We start from the raw sequence: 19,665 nt of genomic DNA on the forward strand, positions 1-19,665 counted from the left end.
AATAAACTTAAAGAAGTAACATTTTGACATTTGTTTCCCGTTATAGTGATTTAATGCAAACAACAAGGCCAAATTATACATTGGTTTTGAATCTTTGATATTTGAAGGTTGCCACATAAGGAAGTTGATTCCACCTTTCCATTTGGTAGGTTGCCACTTAAGGTGTTGGATTCTACCTTTTTATCTAGTATGGTGGAATAGCCTTCCCATTTGATCAAGCGAGTTTTAGACACAACCTTGCTCCTCTTTTTTAACACCAATGACTAACTTGACTCAACAATTGACTTATACTTGCAGCTCTCAAAAAACCAATTTTACTATTTCTCAATTTTCAAAAATTCAATTTTGAGAGGCTCCCAAATTGTTGCTAACCTGCTCTACTACCTATACCTACCAGTCGGAAGCAAAAAAAGGGTTCCCTATTGGCAACGGGGGGATAGTTCGAAAATATCACACTATGTAGCACCCCACTCAAAGAAATGCTCCTGAACATTTCAAGGATATAACAAGGTTATAACTTAGAAAATTACATCTATTTCCATTTAACCTATGTCAAGTGACTAGGAAATGGAAGAAACCACAAATTGAGCTAAGAGCCTTCATCCTTGATTACATATGTATATGCAAGTGTATTTATATTGAGTAGCATTGGTAGAAATATCTGCACACTTGTAGGGCCAAATTGCATTGAACTATCATTTTCTATTTTATAACATATTGAATTATTTGGCTTTGAGAGCTGAATCCATGACCAATTTGGAGCATACCCATTGCTCGGACCAACTCTCTTCTCCTTCATGCTTTTATAACTTTTGACATTAAAGGTTAGGGAGCTACATCTAAGATTAACAAGGAGTATACCCATTGCCCAAACCAACCTTCCTATCACATATTTCTTTTTTTGATTTGCTTTGATTCATAATGATACTTTGTTTTGGCTCATGAGTAGTGAAGCTCATACATGAGTTTGGAGAAGCCACATCCGTTGGAAAGGTGTAATATCTTTCATTAGCTACAATTCCTCCTTGAAAACTCTAATGATTCAAAGCACTTAAGTGGGAGTGAAATGTTGTAATCAAAAGACTCGAGTACTCAAAACACAATGTATGAATTCATTCCAAATTCAGGACAAATCCTTTTTGCATGATAAAGCTATTGATGACAAACTCCAATTCATGAGAACCTCATAGAGAGATATCTAGGGAATTAACCGAACAAGTCTGGTGGGAAAACAATGTGTGTTTTTATGATACATCACCTTTCTCACTCACTAAGATCCCTCAAACTAAACTACCTTAGAGTGCTCAAAATTTCAGCATGTGACATGAGATTGTTAGTCGCTTTTTCTTTCGGAACATCTTGCGATTCTTCATGTGTAATTTCATCAAGCATGGTGCATTAAAAAATTAAGGATTCTTTGATAAGTGAATCTTCAAATATCTTCACAAGTTGATCATTAAATACAATCCCAAGTGGCAATACCTCTGGTAGTCACAATTGATGGTGAATCACGCCTCTTGCAACAACATGTCCTTGAAATGTTGTTGGCATTGGTTCCTTTTATATTTCTTCTTTGAGATCCTTCAACCCTCCTCCAACACCACCACCAACTTCCCCCGCCCCCCCCCCCAAAGAATATGGTGGTAATATTATCTTGTGTTGCCTTGTGAAATTTCCTTTTGCATTTGGATTCATTTGTGATAACTTGAAGTTCTCCATTCAGTCTGTCCACCTTATTACCTTCGTTTCCAAGGTTCGCTAAAATTTCTTGCAACTCATTCTTGAGGACGTGCTTTTGAAGTATGGATGAAAGTTCACCAAGGGTTTCCACCTCTTCAACATTATGATGATCTTCTACTTCTTCATTCTCATGATTTTCTAAATGGTTATCCTTTTTTATATCCTTTCCTTCCCTTGGATGAATCCTATTGCTCCCTTGATTTTCTTTTCAATTTCTTCCTCTTGTGATGTAATGCGTGAAAGTTCATCTTCCTTTTGATTGTCTTTGTCATAAATCTCAACCACTTCCTTTGATGATTCCTTGTACCACCCCTTTTGGAACTTGACTAGGTTGAATGTATCTTGACCAGATGAACTAGTAGATTTTAAATGTGACATTTTTGTATACACCAACGATGATGCCAAGTACCTTCTTCATATATGTTTCTTTCCAAACTTGCTGCCTTCGTTTTCCTTTCCTTTCGGTTTCATATTCAGACCAACCATCAGATTGATAGAGAGGACAAGATTTCTTGCCTCTGTCTGGAAGCGGAGATTGAGATCCATTCTGTGTTTTGTTGCCCCATCTTCTATGAGCTTAGAGGGAGATTTCACTGCTTGTACACCGATCAACGGTGTCTTGCCCTTTACCTTTTAGAGGCCTTGTGGCTAGGTGATCATTCTTTATAGCTTTAGATACAATCGGTGCAAATTTGTGATCAGCTCATCACCTCCTCCTCCTCTCCGGGATCTCCTACATAGAGGACGAAGCAGTCCATTGGCCATGCTTGGGTCACAACAGGTCCGTGAGGCCCTGCAGAAGGTACACTCAGTAGCACTGCCCTACTTCCAATGGCGCCTCAAGATGGTCCGGGTGCAATGTCCCTGGCTAGATATACTCAAATATTGGAACAATCACTTCATTCCCTCACACTAACTCATTCCAAACTGGCAATTAAACTATTAAATGTAGAATATGAACCCTGCCACTCTGATAAAATTATGGCCAGTGATGCGCTGCAATGTCCGATATTTATAATACGTGGATGTTTATAATATGTTGATTTGATTATTTGACTCTATTGTTCCCAACGTACATGTCTGTCATAGATATTGGATTTGGTATATAACAATAGGCCTTTATTAATATTCAATTGAATTTAGAAATTTTATATTATTCGATTCCCTATTGATATAATCTTAGTGTGATGTGTATTCTCTAAATTTTTATTGTATCTTTTATTCACTGGATAGAGCTTGTATTCTCCAGATATTGATGCGTTGACTGGATATTGTAATGGATATCATCAATTCTTTTCAAAGAAGAACCAGTGCTCTGTAATTTTCAGATGATAAGGAATTCGCTGTTGTATTGTCTTCATTGTATAATACTGATGTCTTTGTGATATGCTGTTGATAGTTATGTTGGATTTATATCTTTGCATAGATATCTTGAGCATTCACTGCACTGTGACTTCCCAAATGATTACTCTTCAATCTGTCAACTGTGCTTGCATACTTCAGAATCTGTATTAACTTTGGTATCGTCTTAGTTACTTTATCACTATTTAATTATTGACATGGCTCCTTTCTTAGTGCTGCTGTAAACTTTTGTTTGGTATTTCAATGGTAACATAGAAATCATGTTTGCTTCATATATTCTTCGTTATATATCATTCATTTCACACTATATATTCTTCCCGCAGCTGGTTATTGTTTATTTGATCACAAATACATGGTGGCCTTAATTATGTGGTTTGTCACTTATATTTCTTAGACTCTCGATTCTATTAGATTTTTATGGACTAAAATATACCTGTGCATCTCCTTCACATTTTTGACTTTTGACATTAATGCCAATAATTCCATCACTATTGATGCCTACTGCTGCTTACAATCCATATATATAGATCAGGTAATATTATTATATTCTCAGATCGCATACACAAAATCCAAAAGTGAGTAATTATATGCAAGGAACCACATGCTGTGTAATGTCCCTGTGTATGTGAATCTTCCATTCTGTATGATCTCTAATGGATGCCTGAATCTACATATATCTTACGTTTAAACTGAATGGTTCCTTTTCTCCTTTGATTGTCGTCCTTTTTCCTCTGATGCCTGAAAGCTATAAGACTCCTCCTCCTGTCATGGTTCCCATTGAATTTCAACTCCATACAGACTGCCTTCTTGTTCCATTCCGTACCTCTTCTCTGCATCGATGAGTTCCTCTCTCATCTGCTCCCTCCCTGCCTTTTTTTCTTCTTCCCATCGATACTCACATTATATATTTGAAGGCCGATTGGTAAAGTAGTTGTTTGGAAAAGACATGTCTATCCATAGAACTTTTAATTTATCTCCTTAAGTCATTTTCTTCTTAATCATTATTCTTAAGTTATATAATGTTGATGAGTTTATAATATTATTTTCCACTTTTAATTATTAATATAATTATTGTATATCTCAACTTTCCATATATATGTCTTGTGATTAATTATAACATTTATATTATATTTCATAATATATCTAATGATTATGTGTAATATAGTATTTGCATTTATAATAAAATATATAATGCCGGAAGTATATAAATTATTTTCATTAATAATTATCTATTTGATTATTATTTACTAATAATTATATTTTATTTATTTATCTCTATTATTATTGATTTATTTATTATATTATATCATTTAATTTATTTTTTACTAATTAATAGATAATCAAATTCTATGATTTTATTTTCCTTATGTTAATAATATATAATAAAATATCATATAATAATTTCTTTATAAAAATTATTTGTTCTATTATTAATTTGTTTATTATAAAAGTATTATAAATATGGGGACATGATACTGGGACACACCTCCGCCTCAAAATGTACTTTTCGATTATGGATTATTTCTCGCCTGTGAGGAGTACTTAGTCTTTTCTTGGCTTTGTTCTTTTGCTTTTGTTTTCTGTTCTTTTCCTGTACGATCTCTTGTTGGAGATTAATAAATTTATCTTATCTCATCTCACAAGTACTACTGGTTTACGCATATCTAGAAATTTTTTTTTTTGTTGCAATGCTAATTCTATCCTCAAAAGAAATACCAAACAATGCATCTCCTCATGCTCATCAATGCCACGTATTCTTTATTGTCCTGATGATGCAAGTTGAGATAATCATTGTGGATGTCACTGCTTGTTCAATTCAAACCAAATTGGAAGAGCATCATTTTGACTATCACAATAATACTACGTGTTCATTGAGAAACCTTTCCTCTTGATTTTCTAATTTTTCAAATTTTCAACTTTTTCACTTTGTTTTTGGACTTTTCAATCTTAAGAGAGAGCCTCTATTTCAAATATAACTTTGAAAGCTCATTTTGGTTCATGTATTCATGAATGAACTTAGTTCATGCCATTCTACCAGTGCCAATTTCTGTTGATGTGAGTTTTGTTCGACTACAACATTTAGAATCAAATAATTAGTATTCCTAATAAAACATCAAATCTCCAACTCTCCGTTGAATAATGATCCTCATATGCTAAACAATGTGTTTTGACTCCAATTGGCTATCTCAATGGAATGCGTTGAAGGAAATCTAAGTTGGTGATGATTTCTTTCACTTGTATGCTTGCAAATTTGTTCTTCTCCTTGTTGTTTGTTTCTGAACTCCATCTTGATCTTGAATTTGCACTTTCAACTTTGAGTATTATCTTTCTTGTCCTTGAGCATCCTTGCTTTGTTCTTGTTCTCAAACCACCTCCTTGTTCGAAGTCTTGAACTTGCTCTTGCTACAACTCTTCGTCTTTTAAACATCTCCTTTCTCTATATTTACCTTGTAAACAACAAAGGAATTTTTTTTAAGCTCACAAAATGATAATATAAGCAATCTTAAGGAAATCTAAAAGCTTACATGATATGAAAGTGCATTTGGATTTGCTTTACGTCAACTTTTTTCTCTACTAAACCAACTTGAACATCAAATACGAAGGCAAATTGCACTTTGATCATGAATTTTCTTTGGTTCAGAGCCATATTTCATCGGTAAATCACATAAAAGAGTTATCTTGCTTGCCGATTTCTTAAAACCTGGGCACTTAATGTGAATTCCTCTTGATTCTTCTTCAAATTCTAACTTTCAAGGGTCTGATTCCTCTTTGTTTTAACCCAAATTCTCTTCTTTAGCACCCTTCAATGCTCATTACTTGCAAAATCAGTGATTTATCTTTCAAATCCGTCCTCCAAAATTGACCTTGTAATCATTAAGATTCCGGCCCTTTTCAGGTGGTCAATTTGCACTTGATATTGGGAGAACTGATATGAAAAAATGAAATGAGCTTTCTCCTGTATACATGTGCTTGGGGTGAAAGGAGGTGGCTCTTGGTCTAGGATGACTTGCCTGTTTTGGGCTATCATATTAATTTATTTAAGCATTTGAGTTCTTCCTATGAGGCCGTTGTGTTCTTTTGACTTGAATTTGTCAAATTAGCAATCTGAATTGCTTACATCGATTTGGATCAATTCAGCTTTATATTCTTCGAGTGAAATTGATTTTCTTTTGCATCATTTTGATTTTCAACAACTCCAATCAATTTTCTCATCGGGTGCAACTCATATCATGGTCTGGATGGAAATTTTGAAAAGTTAGGATTGGTAATCTCACGGTTGAGAAAATTCCGCTGTAAAATATAGAGTTGACATTTTCCCTTGGTACATCATCGCTTATACAGTTCAACACAAAACCCTCATGTCGGAGATTTGAGTTTTGGAGATTAGAAACCTCAAGTTTTGAAGAATTTTTCCCTAGGAACAGAGTACTTTTCATGCTATTTGATCTCTATTTAATAGGAAAGGCAATATTATGTGATTGGTTTTCATATCCAAACTTATAACGCTCTCTAGACCATTGTGGAAATCCTAAGATCTTAGGATTTCTGATCTTGAATTTGGGAGACTTCCGCCTCAATTATAGATCATATATTGGCCATCATTTGTAATTTTCTGTCAACTTTCTGAAGGGTTGATATCAACATTTCATTTCAAACTTTCATAGAAGAAGCCGACTTTGGTTTTCACCTTATAACCTATTGTATCACCATTGGAGACATGGCAGAAATCATAAGATCTTGGTATTCCAATCTCAAATTTGGAGAAATTCCGTCTTAGAATGGGGATGATGTTTTGAAACCTTAATGAGAACTTATGAAATAGCAAGGTTGTGGTGGGTTTTTTAAGATGGTAAGATTGGAAATCTTGGCCCAATGTCAGGATCAAACTTGATTTTTCATCAACTTCAAGCTCCCCTTCTACTTTTTCTAACATTGTTCTATGCTCACCAATGGTGATTTGTGGTCTGTAATTTGCACTTGGAGCTGGTAAAATCTCATTTTCAATCTGATTTGACTCCATTTTTGCTCAAAAAACTTGATATTTTCTTTCAAATCTCATCAAACTTGTCCCTCAAACATTTTTTTTTCATCCTCTCTATCATCTTAAGTTCATAACCTTCACGAGATCTCCATTATACCTGGGTGGGTTTTTTGGATTCATGGGGTTTTGCAAGGGCAGAAATTCTAAGTTTGGAACTGTCTGACCTTGAATTTTGCATGTTCGATGTAGTCAATCGAAGTTTAAACTCATGTTCGAAGGTAGTTTTAATGGTTTACTCATCATGATTTTCAATCTGATTTGGATTTTTATTTGATTAAAACTCCTCAACATCTGATTTTCATCTGCATTCATCTCCGATTTTCATCATTTATCTTAAGGCTTTTTCGCTGATTTCATTATTTCACCTTCAATTTTGTCGCTCCCTATCAACTTGGTTCTTGAATTCCACCTTAAGGCTGCCTTCAATCTTGGATGGAGATTTTGAAAACTTAGTTTTTTCAAGGGGTGGAAATCCTAAGATTTGGAGATTTCTGACCTTGAGTTAAATGTTGAAACTTTCAATTTCTCCCCCCTTCATACTTGAATTTATCCATCAAATTCCATGCCTTGTTCAAACTTCAATTCTCACAATTTCTCCTTTTAGTAGAACTTCGTTTGTGGATATTTTGCAAGATGCGGAAATATTGAGATATTCTCCCCTTGGAGGAAATCCTATTGTGATATTGTTATCAGGATTTAACAGTGTAGTTTTTGAGTCAAACTCATTGACCCATGTTTCATGAGTAGTGACACACACATGAATCCATCTCTCATGAGAATAAATGGAACACTTAGCAACAATAATCATGAAATACTCCATATGGGTGCAATATTTATCCCATAACCTCTGTATGTATGTTTTCCAGTTTTGCATGGATCATTCATACATAATTTTCATAGGCAGTTTCTCACCTCTCAATTTGCATGTCAGCCCCCAGAAACAATCCCGTGGATGTTGCCTTCACCTCTTGCATCAGTTCAAGAATTGAATAATCATGAAATACTCCATATGGGTGCAATGTTTATCCCATAACCTCTGTATGTATGTTTTCCAGTTTTGCAGGGATTATTCACAGATAATTTTCACAGGCAGTTGCTTGTCTCTCAATTTGCATGTCAGCCCCCAGAAACAATCCCGTGGATGTTGCCTTCACCTCTTGCATCAGTTTGATTATTGGATTCAAACTTTTGTATTGAAACCGATTTTTGCTTCCCTGCCATTTTTATCACTGCTCTTATTATCTTTTTTGTCACACCTTTACTTCCTCTCTGTGCTAAAACTTTCCTGATCTACATTCATTTTCCTCAAAACCACTGCAGGACTCAGAGAAAGCCGTGCCACCTGGCTATATCATGTTTGACTAAAATCCCAGCTTCTTTATAAGTGTATATGTGATTGTAGATTCTCATTATTGAATTTTACCATGTTGATACATTTTCGATATTAGGCTGTGATTTTCAGTATTGAATTTGACAATATGAGAGTTCAATAATTTGTATTATGTGAAAAACCTTCTCACTAGTTTGATGTATGTCTTTCATTTCATTCTGTTATTTTCTCAATATGTAACACTAGACTTGAGTTTTGAAACTTTAAATCCTTGATTGAATCCGTCATCCTGCAGATTTCCATGCTTGTAGCAAGAAATGAGAGGGAAAGTGCACAGATTGCCTTGCGTCCAAAAATTTCATGGTCTAGTGGAGGTGCTGCTGGGCATGTTCAAGTTCATTGTACAGACTTGTGTTCCAGTTCTGGTGAAAGGCAAGCAATCCAATTGCAATTCAATGTTGTGTTTCTTCAATCTCATTAGTGGTCCTAAGTTCAGTAAAATTCATTCTGTATGAAATGGCACTTGTTACATGATTTAAACAGGCTAGAAGTTGGAAGATGCTTGACATTGAGGCGTGTGGTTCCAATTCTTGGTGTACCTGATGCACTTGTACCCATGAATTTACCCAATGCACGGATTAGCTTGCTTCCTGGGTAGATATTTCAGCCAGAACTGATTTGGAATATTGATGTTTAAAAGTTCTCTAATTGGTGTGTAAAATTGACCAATCTTGCAGTTTCTGTTTGTCCCTGATATATGTTTTATTGCTTGCAGAGAAACGTCTGCCATATGGGTTTCTGTTGATATTCCTTCAGAACAACCTCCTGGACTTTACGAGGGAGAAATAGTCATCAACTCTGTGAAGGCTGACGCAGAGTAATACTCTAGCTTGTTCAATTGCCTTCTAGAGGTCAGTTGGTATTGTAGGTGGTTTTGTCAATACAAGGCTAGTGGTCAAGATTGTTAGTGTATGCCTTGTATAGGTTAAAAGTGTCTAATACAATATGTTATCTACTTGGAAGCTTAAAAATTGTCTAGTGATCTTTAGCCCTTATCATTGAGCATGAATATTCATCCTTGCAGTTCTCCGGAGGATGGCGTGGTTGAATCTGATAAGTGTGAAATTAGAAGAGAGCTGGAGAATACTCTAGCAATAGCTGAGTCTTCACAAGGAAAACCAACGAATGAAATGGTAAATTGATAGGACAGTCTTATTTCCTTGACACTTCTCAAGAAGATACTTTTGGGATATCCTGAAATTAATCACCATTGCATTGTGCTATTTTGGTTGCAGTTAGAAGGATTAAGAGCTGTCACTGCAGCATTGCAAAGATTGCTCCAAAATCCATCGTTTTCACTTTCAGTTTCAGGGGAAAATGGGAGTATGGACATGGATGAGGACAATCAGGATGGTTTTTCCATTCGACTGAAACTTAGTGTTACTGTTTGGGACTTTGTCCTCCCAGTGACTCCGTCTCTGCCTGCAGTCTTTGGCGTATCTTTCATGACCAATAATTTTCAGTTTCTTTCTTCTTTTCCATCTGAGAATTGTTTGAGATGATTTAGCTGGCATTATAGGTTGATCACTGGCTTTGTTTCTATGGATAATACGTAAAAATGTCCCTTGACTTAATTTTTCATTGAAAAGTTTTATCTTGTTCAAGTAATGGAACTTCTGCTTAGAGGTGAAACATTCTCCTAACCTCAAACTACTCAGAATATTTTTCATCACCAGAGTATGGTTTTTTACAAATGCTTTGCCTATTTCAGTAGGTCCTTCGTGTTCTCAGTCTCACACTTGGTAAATATTCATTGGTGAGATTATCGTTTGTAACTTACTGCAAAAAACTTGTGATATCGGATGCAGATGCCCTGCCCCGACATCCTGCTGCGGTTGTGTTTGGAGTCAGATGCAGTAGGGGATGCTTACAGATGCTCTCCGTGTGCATATCCACAGTTTGTGGATACACTTGGATGTGCATCAAGTACATCTGTCCGCATCCACAAGCTGTGGATGAGTACTTGGGACATATCTGGATAGCATTTGGGTGCATCAGCCCAATTAATCATCTTTTTGACTAAAAGAAACACATCTTAGAGTGTTTTTTTTTATTTTAAAAATTTTAAAACCCTAAAACGACCACTATGAGGCCATTCACAGTAATATCATTTTATTTTCTATTTTGCTCTCTTCTCATTAGTCTTTCAATTTGACATTTTGAAGGGTAGGTGATTATCTTCAAAGGGGATCGTTTATGGGGTGCCAAATGACTCCCACTAAGGAGATTAAGCATTTAAGAATAAGCATTTGACATTATTCTTGAATCTTTTAATGATGCTTTTTTAGATTTTGATGAATTTTTTACAATGTTCCATGACATTTCGGGGACAGGGAGCGGGGCGACAGGGATGCGTTTTCGAGATGTTTCATATAGAGCCAAAAATGTGGGGCAGCAAGGGACAGTAATATATAATTTATTTATGTATATATCTTTGTGTGTGTGTGGGTGATGCATTTTCTGGATGTTTCATAGAGAGCCAAAAATAGGGGGCAGCAAGGGACAGTTATATATATATATATCGTTGTGTGTGGGGGTGATTTTTTCAAAATATATTAAGATATTATATATAGAGAGAGGGGGAAAGAGAGAGATATGTCAATAGTTGATTATTAACTATACAATATGCAAATAAATCACTGATTCACAAGTTACAACAATAGTATAACAACATAAATGATAATAGTAGTACTATAAATCGATATGTCAACATTATAACAATTGTCTCAAACATCAAAACCAGTCTATCAATATAAATAGACAAGTCAAAATGTCTTAAAAATGTAACTATAAGTCCCAAACATCAAAGTACAATTGGCTATAGGCACAACCTTTAAAACTAAGCCTCATTGTAGCTATCAAATATCTAAAGGCTCAGAATCAACTGAGTCACTAGCTCTCTGTGGCAGAAATAGATCATCTAATTAATGTTTTTTAAAATTCAATGGCCTTGAGCTATATATATATATAAACAATATCACTCAAATTGTTTTTATTCTAAATTAAATATTTGAAATCTTCCGAATTGAATTTATAATTATAATATATTTTTAATTAATATCATTTTTTAACATATGTTTATAACTAAGTTGCTGGTTCGGATTCTGGTTCATATGCGTGTTTGACATTCGCCCGATTTTTTGGGCCAGGTTCGGGTTTGTTTTGGGTATGTTCGTAATATATATATATATATATATATATATATATATATATATATATATATATATATATGCATGCTGTGACAAATAAGTTTATGCACCACTATGCTAATATTAAAGCAATTTAGCAACATACACCACCATATATATTCATGATTTAGTTTGAATAGCATAACAAAATGTGAAAATACACCACTATGTCAGTGTTTCAATTCAAAAACAGTAATGTCAACATTACTAATCAGTACTCACTCTCAGTCATGTGATAAAAAATCATCAAAGAATTCATCATCATTAGGAAGTTGCAGATTACAAGCACAATTAGTGCCACTAGCATCAGTAGGCATAGTTGTAGCCTTAGGATCAGCTTCAACATCACTATGTATCTCATCATCATGTTCACCATCATCAATTACAAGTGCATCAAAGTGGGCTTCAACTGTGTAGACTCTGGTTCAAAATCCCATTGTTTTGCCTCCCCTTTTTTCTAGGTATTCTCTTTGTGAGTTGTGAGCCTCAAGTTTGAATGCACAAAGACCAAGTTATTTTCCTTCTTGGAGTTTAATTTGTTGCGTTTTATTGAGTGGATGAAGGAGTATGTGCTTTAATTCCTCTCAGATGATGATGAACTAGCAACCTATCAAGATTTACAAATTTGAAATTATAGAGTGAAGAGTTTTGAATATTATGAACAAGAAATTACAAATTAGAATCTTAAGATAAAAGAACTTACCTGTGATAAAATTTTGATGGCAATGGACTGCAAGTGTTGGTACATTTGTCCATGGAAGTACCACCATTTATGAGCATCAACATTGTTCTTGTCTTCAAGAGCATCAAGACCACAAACATCGGTGCTCACGAAACTCATAAATTCAAACCTCACTGCAGGTCGTAGGTGCTCGGGAAAGAGTCTTAGAAGGGCTGCCTTCTACCCTTGAGCAACTTTAGGATCTCTGTATGGGCCAACTCTAGTGGTACTCTCCTTGAGGACAACTTGGCTATAGAACCTAGGGCTCAATGCGAAGGCAAGTAGATTCAAAGGGGTAGTCATTTGTTCATTTCTCTACTATGATTACTTGTAGCTCCTTGAAGAACTTTTCATCAAGATCTCACTCTTTCTCATTTATGATGGTTCTAATATCCTCAATCATGGAGTCAATGCCATCCTATACCTCACCGAAGCAAGGTCTATCCATTTCAATGTATTGGATCATGCCTAATATGGGCTCAGAGAACTTTAGAAGGTACTCAACACAATCCCACCAAGAGTCTTGCAATATTCTTGCCTTAATGGAAGTTGCCTTTTCAGTATTAGATTGCCTCCATATGCTCCAATTAGCACTGGTTACCATTCTAGACAATACCTCTTTAACTTTGACAAGGTGTCTCAAACAACAGTGTTGGAGGCAAAGCAGGTCTTAACAACCTATTTTAAGATTAAAACAATATTAGATTAAAAATTTAAAATCAGGTAATCTATTTAAATTTAAAAACATAAAAAGTCTACTAAACTAATGTAACTAGATTTCTGAACATGTTTAACTTTTAAACAATTGAACTTACCTTCAAGAGATTCAATTTCGAAAATTGTGTAAATATGGCTTGCGTTATATGGTGGTTTGTGACAAACATTTGGATATCTTGTGCCTCTTCATACATTTTTTTTTTATCCCCTCAACCTTAGTGCCAAACTTTTGTAGCATTAGGTTGAGTAAGTGCACTGCACAATGTGTCCAAAAAAATGTTTTCGTGCCACTCAACCAATAAGTCAACAGCCCTACAATTCTTGGCATTGTCAGTTATTATTTGAACAACATTCTGAGGGCCAACTTGCTCAATGGCTTGGATGAGAATGTTTGCTCAAGAACATTGCACCTCTAGTAGACATTGCAATAACGTTCACCAAAGGACGGTTCCTTGCATCTTTCCATCCATCCGATACTATTGTGACACTTGTTTCGGTTCATGAATCCTTGATGGACTACATGGCAACCTCTACATGAGCCACCTCATTGTATTGTTCTCGTATTTAAATAATTGTATTGTTCTCGTATTTAAATAAATATTTAATCAAACCTTTGTTAATGGGCAGATTGATTTAGTATAGCTTAGACCCATTTTATTTAATTGTTTCCATAGGTATGTGTGGCCGTTGGCTATCTTTGTACACCCTTGGAAAGGTTTCTCGACAAGTATTTAAGCACTGTATGTAGGTAGTAGTTGATATGCTATTTGGATGATTTCTTTGTACTATGAATTCCTATTGGGATTCTTTGTTGTTCATTTCGGAAGTGAAAGATCTTCCCTACTTGGCTATTCCAATTTTGGTGGGGTTCAACCCTCACCTTATTCCGTCACCTGTAATACTTCGCTCAGATCTGGCAAATCGGAGAACCATCTTGTGGCAAATATTAATTGAAGGATTAGACGCGTTCAATCTCCATTCTTGTTTGGCTCTATTTCATGAATTCGGGTCTATAAGTTTATGGTTGCATGACTTTGCATTCCCCCCTTCATCCGTACACCATCCACTCTCCACAGCACGAAGCGCATCTTCTGTATCACAACATTACCTATCCGTATGACCTTGTTTCTCTATTTATACGGCCCTGTTTCCCCTCACCGTATGACTTGCTTTTCCCATGTCGTACACCCTTTTCCAAGCCTACCATACGACCACCCAAATACTGTACGCCCCCCCTGTTATGGACTTGCCATTTTCTGCCCCACATATGGCTTGTCGTATGGCCTATCTGTTAGCTAATCCTCCATACCGTACTAACATCAACTACATTGTACGGCCTCTGTTTTCCCTCCCAATTCGGTGTGATACATGCTCTGAATTGTACAACAACTTCCTGCATTGTACCACCGCTACAATTTGTCTCTATCAGTTGGTAATTTGGTCAAACGAACGGGACAAATCCTTATGCAAGGAACGAGAATATTCTGGTGCCAAAACCATCTTCAACCATTCTTAGAATGATAGAATCTACAAGCAATAGACAACAAAAAAATAAAAAATGAAAACAATAATAAAATTACTAAGATAGAACTCAATTACAATAGATTCATTATACTCATATTATTATAGTATTATTTCTTTTTCGATTCAGTGTATTAGAGTTGAAATTCCATAGATAAGATAGATAGATAAAATTTTAACGTCCACGAGGCTAAAAATAGCCTATGGGACAGCAAGACAACTCAAGCAGACTTAAGTAGCGCTGTTCACCTCTTGTGTAGACTAATGATGAGCCTCCCCAATTGCTCAATGTACTCTTCGTTGAACAGGTTATGCCAAGAACTGTCACATATAGTATCCGCAAACTTATCCCTGCTATCCTTGTAGGCCTCACATTCTAGAATAAAGTGCTGTTCAGTTTCCACTTTCCCAGAATTGCAAAATCTGCAAATTTTCTTTTCCCAAGCCTCCTTGGCCTCTTCCAACGCCCGGTCTCACAACGAAGTTGGTGAGAGTTGGTTCTCAGCTGAGCAATAAGAATTTTAGCTCTCCAAGAAATGTTGGCTCCTATGTACGCTTTTTCGAGTTGATCACAAGTGGGGTTGAACTCATTTATATAATATAGTTTCTTCCTCCCAATCTCGCTTCCCCAATTTCTCTTGTAGAATTTCTCCATAACAAAGACCTTTATTTCTTTATTATTTGTGGGGCACATATTGAAATGAATATTCCATTTACTCATCCACTTGATGTTTTGTTGCATCCATGTCCTTTTTCGCTTACATAGTATGTCCCTAAAGACAACTTTCGGCCATCTATCCTCTTCCATTTTTTCGATTCTTTTTAGATAGCTTAAAAGGCGAACCATAGCAAGTGCCTCGATAGGCGCAGCCCCCATTTCACTTAGCATGATGTCATATGGAACAGTGCTTTTAATTTTAAACTTGCTTGTAATCAAGTGCTTTTGGATTCCTTCGATTTGTTTCCATTGTGCTATAGTAGTGCTGTTGGCCCATAATTCACATCCATAAAGAACAACTGGCAGCACAAGAAGACCGAACAAGGTTTGAATAGTTTTCCAATCCCACAACTCCGCTTCACGGCACCTATTCTGAAGAGTGTAGAAAGCCTTCCATCCACCTAATGTCCTTTTATACCTGCAGCTAGACCAGCTTAGTTTTTTGTTGAAATCGATGCCAATGTATTTATATTCCGCAACTTCTTTGAGAACACTTCCATTGTAATAAAATTCATGTTGATGCTGTTTTTTATTATTAGAGAAAATCATAACCTTGGTTTTGCTGGTATTGACCTGCATCCCCACCATTCTACAAAAGCGCTCAAGAGAAGATAGATGGTCTTGCAAACCACAAGCAGATTTGGCAATTCAAATGAGGTCGTCCGCATATAGGAGTAGCTTTATAACAAATTCCCCTAGCTGAATGCCTTCACGCTTTTGCGTGTTTAACCACTCTTCCAGTTTGTCAATATATAAACCAAATAAAGTAGGGGATAAAGGGCAGCCCTGTTTGACCTCGATATCGCTCCTAAAACATTCTGAAATGCCATCTGAAGTTCTGATTTTGACTTTCACCTCTTCGTACATCCTATGAGCAGCAGCTCTGAGATGCCTAGGAATCCCCAATTCTTCCATCCTCAACCAAAGCTTGTCTCTCGAAACGGTATCAAAAGCCTTTTTGAAGTCAACAAAGCAACAAAAAACCTCTTCCTTTTTCTCCCACTCTTTTTCAATAATGTGTCTCAGAGTGACACAGTGATCCACTGTCGAGTGCTTTGGCCTAAAACCAGCTTGCCCTTTAGCACGTTTATGATTTTCTTTTGCCCATTTGCTGATCCTAGTTTCTATCATACTGCCAAAAAGTTTAGCAAAGAGGGGATTGATCATTATAGTCCTGTAGTTGGAGGGATTGTTAATATCACCACTCTTAAAAAGTGGTATTGCAAGGCTGATTGTCCAATCTTTCGGAAACCCTTCCTGGCAGATTTTGTTGAAGATTTCAGTGATGTGCGGTGCAAGAGTTTTCATACCCCACTTCAAATATTCAGCTTGAAGCGCAACAAGGTCTTTTGCTTTGCCTCCACCCAACTTCTTAATCCCTATCTCTATCTCTTGCACAGTAAAAATATTTGTGGTATCATTGACAAAAGGTGGCTGTCCCACTCCACCCTCTTGTTCATAAAGTTTCTTAGCATAATCAAACCATTGGGTGGCAGTAATATTATTTTCAGTTTGCTTCCTCCTTGGTTGGAGTTCTTTCCAAAAACGTTTGGGGTTATTTCTACCCAAGAAAATTAGCTCCTCTCTCCTTGTGAACATAAAATCGATTTTTTTCTTCTTTAGGATCTGTTTGTAGGTCTTAATGTCAAGGTTAGTTTTATTTGACTCCCTTAGATTTCTCCTAGCCCTCTTGCATTCCTTATCAAACCATGCATTGGCTGGAAAACAATTAGTTTCAGATTTTCTATTTTTTGCTCTCTTGCATTTTGAAAGAGCCTCGTGAAGCAGATTTGATAAATCATGACTGTTAACACCATGCTTATACATAGGGTGTCCCATACAAAGTTCCTCAAGAGTAGCCCTGAAAGTGTTACTATTTTCTGAAGTTAACAAAATTCTGCCCTAAGAAGGTGGGTGTTGAGGGCCTTGGATTTTTGCCCCAATCCTCCTATCCTTTGCCCAATACAAATTTACGTACAGCGGTCTATGATCTGATTTGAGATCCCAAATGTGCTCTCCAATTTCAACTTCTTTAATATTGTTATACAAATGCTGCGAACAAATTACATAATCTACCACACTTGCCCCGTTGTATGTGTTGCAAGTGAAATTGCCCGACTTAGCCCATCTAGCCAAACCATTACAGATTATTAGATCAAATGTGCCACACAAAGTGATCAATTCTTCCCCAAAATGATTGCAGCCTTTAGCATCTTCGGATATTCTATCCCATTGATGATTTCTCTCTTCTGTGAGCCAAATAGGGTTATCATTTACTTCGGAGCTGAAAATACTTGCTTGCCAATTTGCTGTCCTAGCATTGAAATCTCCAACAAGAAGGACATCCCCACGTTGTGAAAAAACAGCAACATCTTTCTTTAACGTAGCATAAGGGTCATTGTGATCTAAACCACACTTTTTTATAAATTTTAGATACTTGTGGAGCAAAGTAACAAGCTGCAATCCTGAGAAGAGTGTTATTTTCCACGATTTTGAGCCATATAAATTGTTTATTAGAATCAGTCTTTTCCAGCTGAATGACACGACCTTCTCTTTCTTTTACTAGAACCATTATACCTCCATGACCTTTACCATTTCGCGCTGCCTCATTCCACACTGCCATCTTCTAGTAGCCTTCAAACAATGGGGTCTTACATCCCTCATGCTCATGTGCCTCTATGAGACAAATAATGTCTTTGCCTTCCGCAATAGGCCCTAACCCAGGCCCACGTCTCCACGGATAACCTCTGCAATTCCAACAAACTAAACTTAAGGACGCCTGGGTTAAGCTTGATTGCTATTTATTTTGATGTGAAAGACTCGAAGTTGAGTTATTATCGCTAGGTGTGATTATGGATCTTGTTGTATCGCTGCCTGTTAAGGTGTTTGTTGTTTCACCTTTGTTGCCTTCTTGCTGCCCTTCATTGTAGCGGTGGCCAAAATGAGCAATAACTGCTTTTCCCTTGAACATCCAAGCTCTTTTGTCTTCATTTCTAGCTGTTCTGATTTTTTCCATTTCCATCCTTCTTTCTACTTGCTGTCTCATAGTTAAATCCTCCTCTAAAACGAAGCGAGAACCCCTGAAGAGCTGTTTTTTGTTAAGTAGATTTTGTTTGTCGCTAATGCTGAGCATGACTACCTTGATTGGCCTATTTCTCTCAGCGTGTGGTTTGCCAACCCTCCAAGCTTGGTAGATTTGTCCTTGCCACAACAACACATCTTGTAGGAAATCCCTCATTAGGTCAAGGGTATGTTCGCCTTCCCCATAGTCTTTTATCCCCTTGATAATTATATTGGATGCCCTAAGCTGCCTTTCCTTGACCTCTCTGTCTTGCGCGTTCACACGAATCTTTGCCTCTTCTCTTGCCATATCAGGGTGTTTGCTGTTTTTGTCCCAAGTTTTGGTGACTTCTGCAAAACTTCTTCTCTTCTCTTCACCATCCGCCTTTCCTGGCGAACTAGTGTGAAGAATCGTTTTCTCCTTATTATGAGATGACTCGGTATTTGCTGTGACCTTGTTTGTTTCCAATGTCACATTCAGGTTTTTCCATTTATCCTTCATATTCTGCCATTCAAGCTTCCCGGCTAAAAGTGTTTCTTGCAGTGTTGAGATTTGAGCTTTTAAAGTGTTGTTATTGTTTGCAAGAGTTTTATTTGCTGCAATTAGCACCTGTATATTGCGGTAACTTTCTTGCTCCTTAGCCTCTAGGAGCTCCAACCTCCTCTTGGCCCTCAAAAGTTCTTGCACATAAAGATCTGGGCACCAAGCAAGAGGTGTGGAGGTAGGGCTGTAATTGACAGACTCACCGAAGTTATTGCTACCATACAGATGACTGTCACCACTTAAGTGTGGAGGAGGGCACATTTTGACTTGTTTATGCAATCTCTGCCCGTGTTTCTGCTTTTCATGTGACCCTTTCATATGAGCAAGTCTACGTTTTAAAATGCCCTTGAACTGTTTAACATTGACCCAGATGTATTTTCCTGTCTTGCCAAGTGATGCCATTTTGACTTGCCCTAAATGGTTAGTTTCAAAGTGTACCATAATTTCTTGACCGTTTTTTACCAATGAGATGGTTTGTTTTTCCATGGTTTGCATATCCCCCGTTTGTTTTCTCATTTGTGTATCCTCAATTTGTTTTTCCATTGATCAAAAGAAAGAAGGGCGAAACAAAAGCTAACAAGAGCAAATATATAAAACAATACCAGAAAGTGCACCTTGAAACCCCTGGCTTAAGGCCTGCCACTATCTTGCTGTGGGCTGGG

The 19,665-nt window shown here is 36.6% G+C and overlaps 1 protein-coding gene across 1 annotated transcript in view; it reads left to right on the forward strand.

Annotated features, from left to right (window-relative positions):
- LOC149565501 (alpha-1,6-mannosyl-glycoprotein 2-beta-N-acetylglucosaminyltransferase) overlaps nt 1–19,665 on the forward strand; it is a 195,395-nt gene that overhangs the window by 50,870 nt on the left and 124,860 nt on the right. The window contains exons 3-7 of the mRNA XM_089819033.1: nt 8,770–8,906; nt 9,018–9,128; nt 9,250–9,351; nt 9,559–9,667; nt 9,770–9,970. Of these exons, the coding sequence (XP_089675159.1) occupies nt 8,770–8,906; nt 9,018–9,128; nt 9,250–9,351; nt 9,559–9,667; nt 9,770–9,970 (660 nt within the window). The remainder of the gene's footprint in view (nt 1–8,769; nt 8,907–9,017; nt 9,129–9,249; nt 9,352–9,558; nt 9,668–9,769; nt 9,971–19,665) is intronic.

This window comes from Cupressus sempervirens, chromosome 3 (assembly GCF_028749045.1).
Source record: "Cupressus sempervirens isolate cs-2001-9-10 chromosome 3, ASM2874904v1, whole genome shotgun sequence".
In the NCBI taxonomy this organism is placed as follows: Eukaryota; Viridiplantae; Streptophyta; class Pinopsida; order Cupressales; family Cupressaceae; genus Cupressus; species Cupressus sempervirens.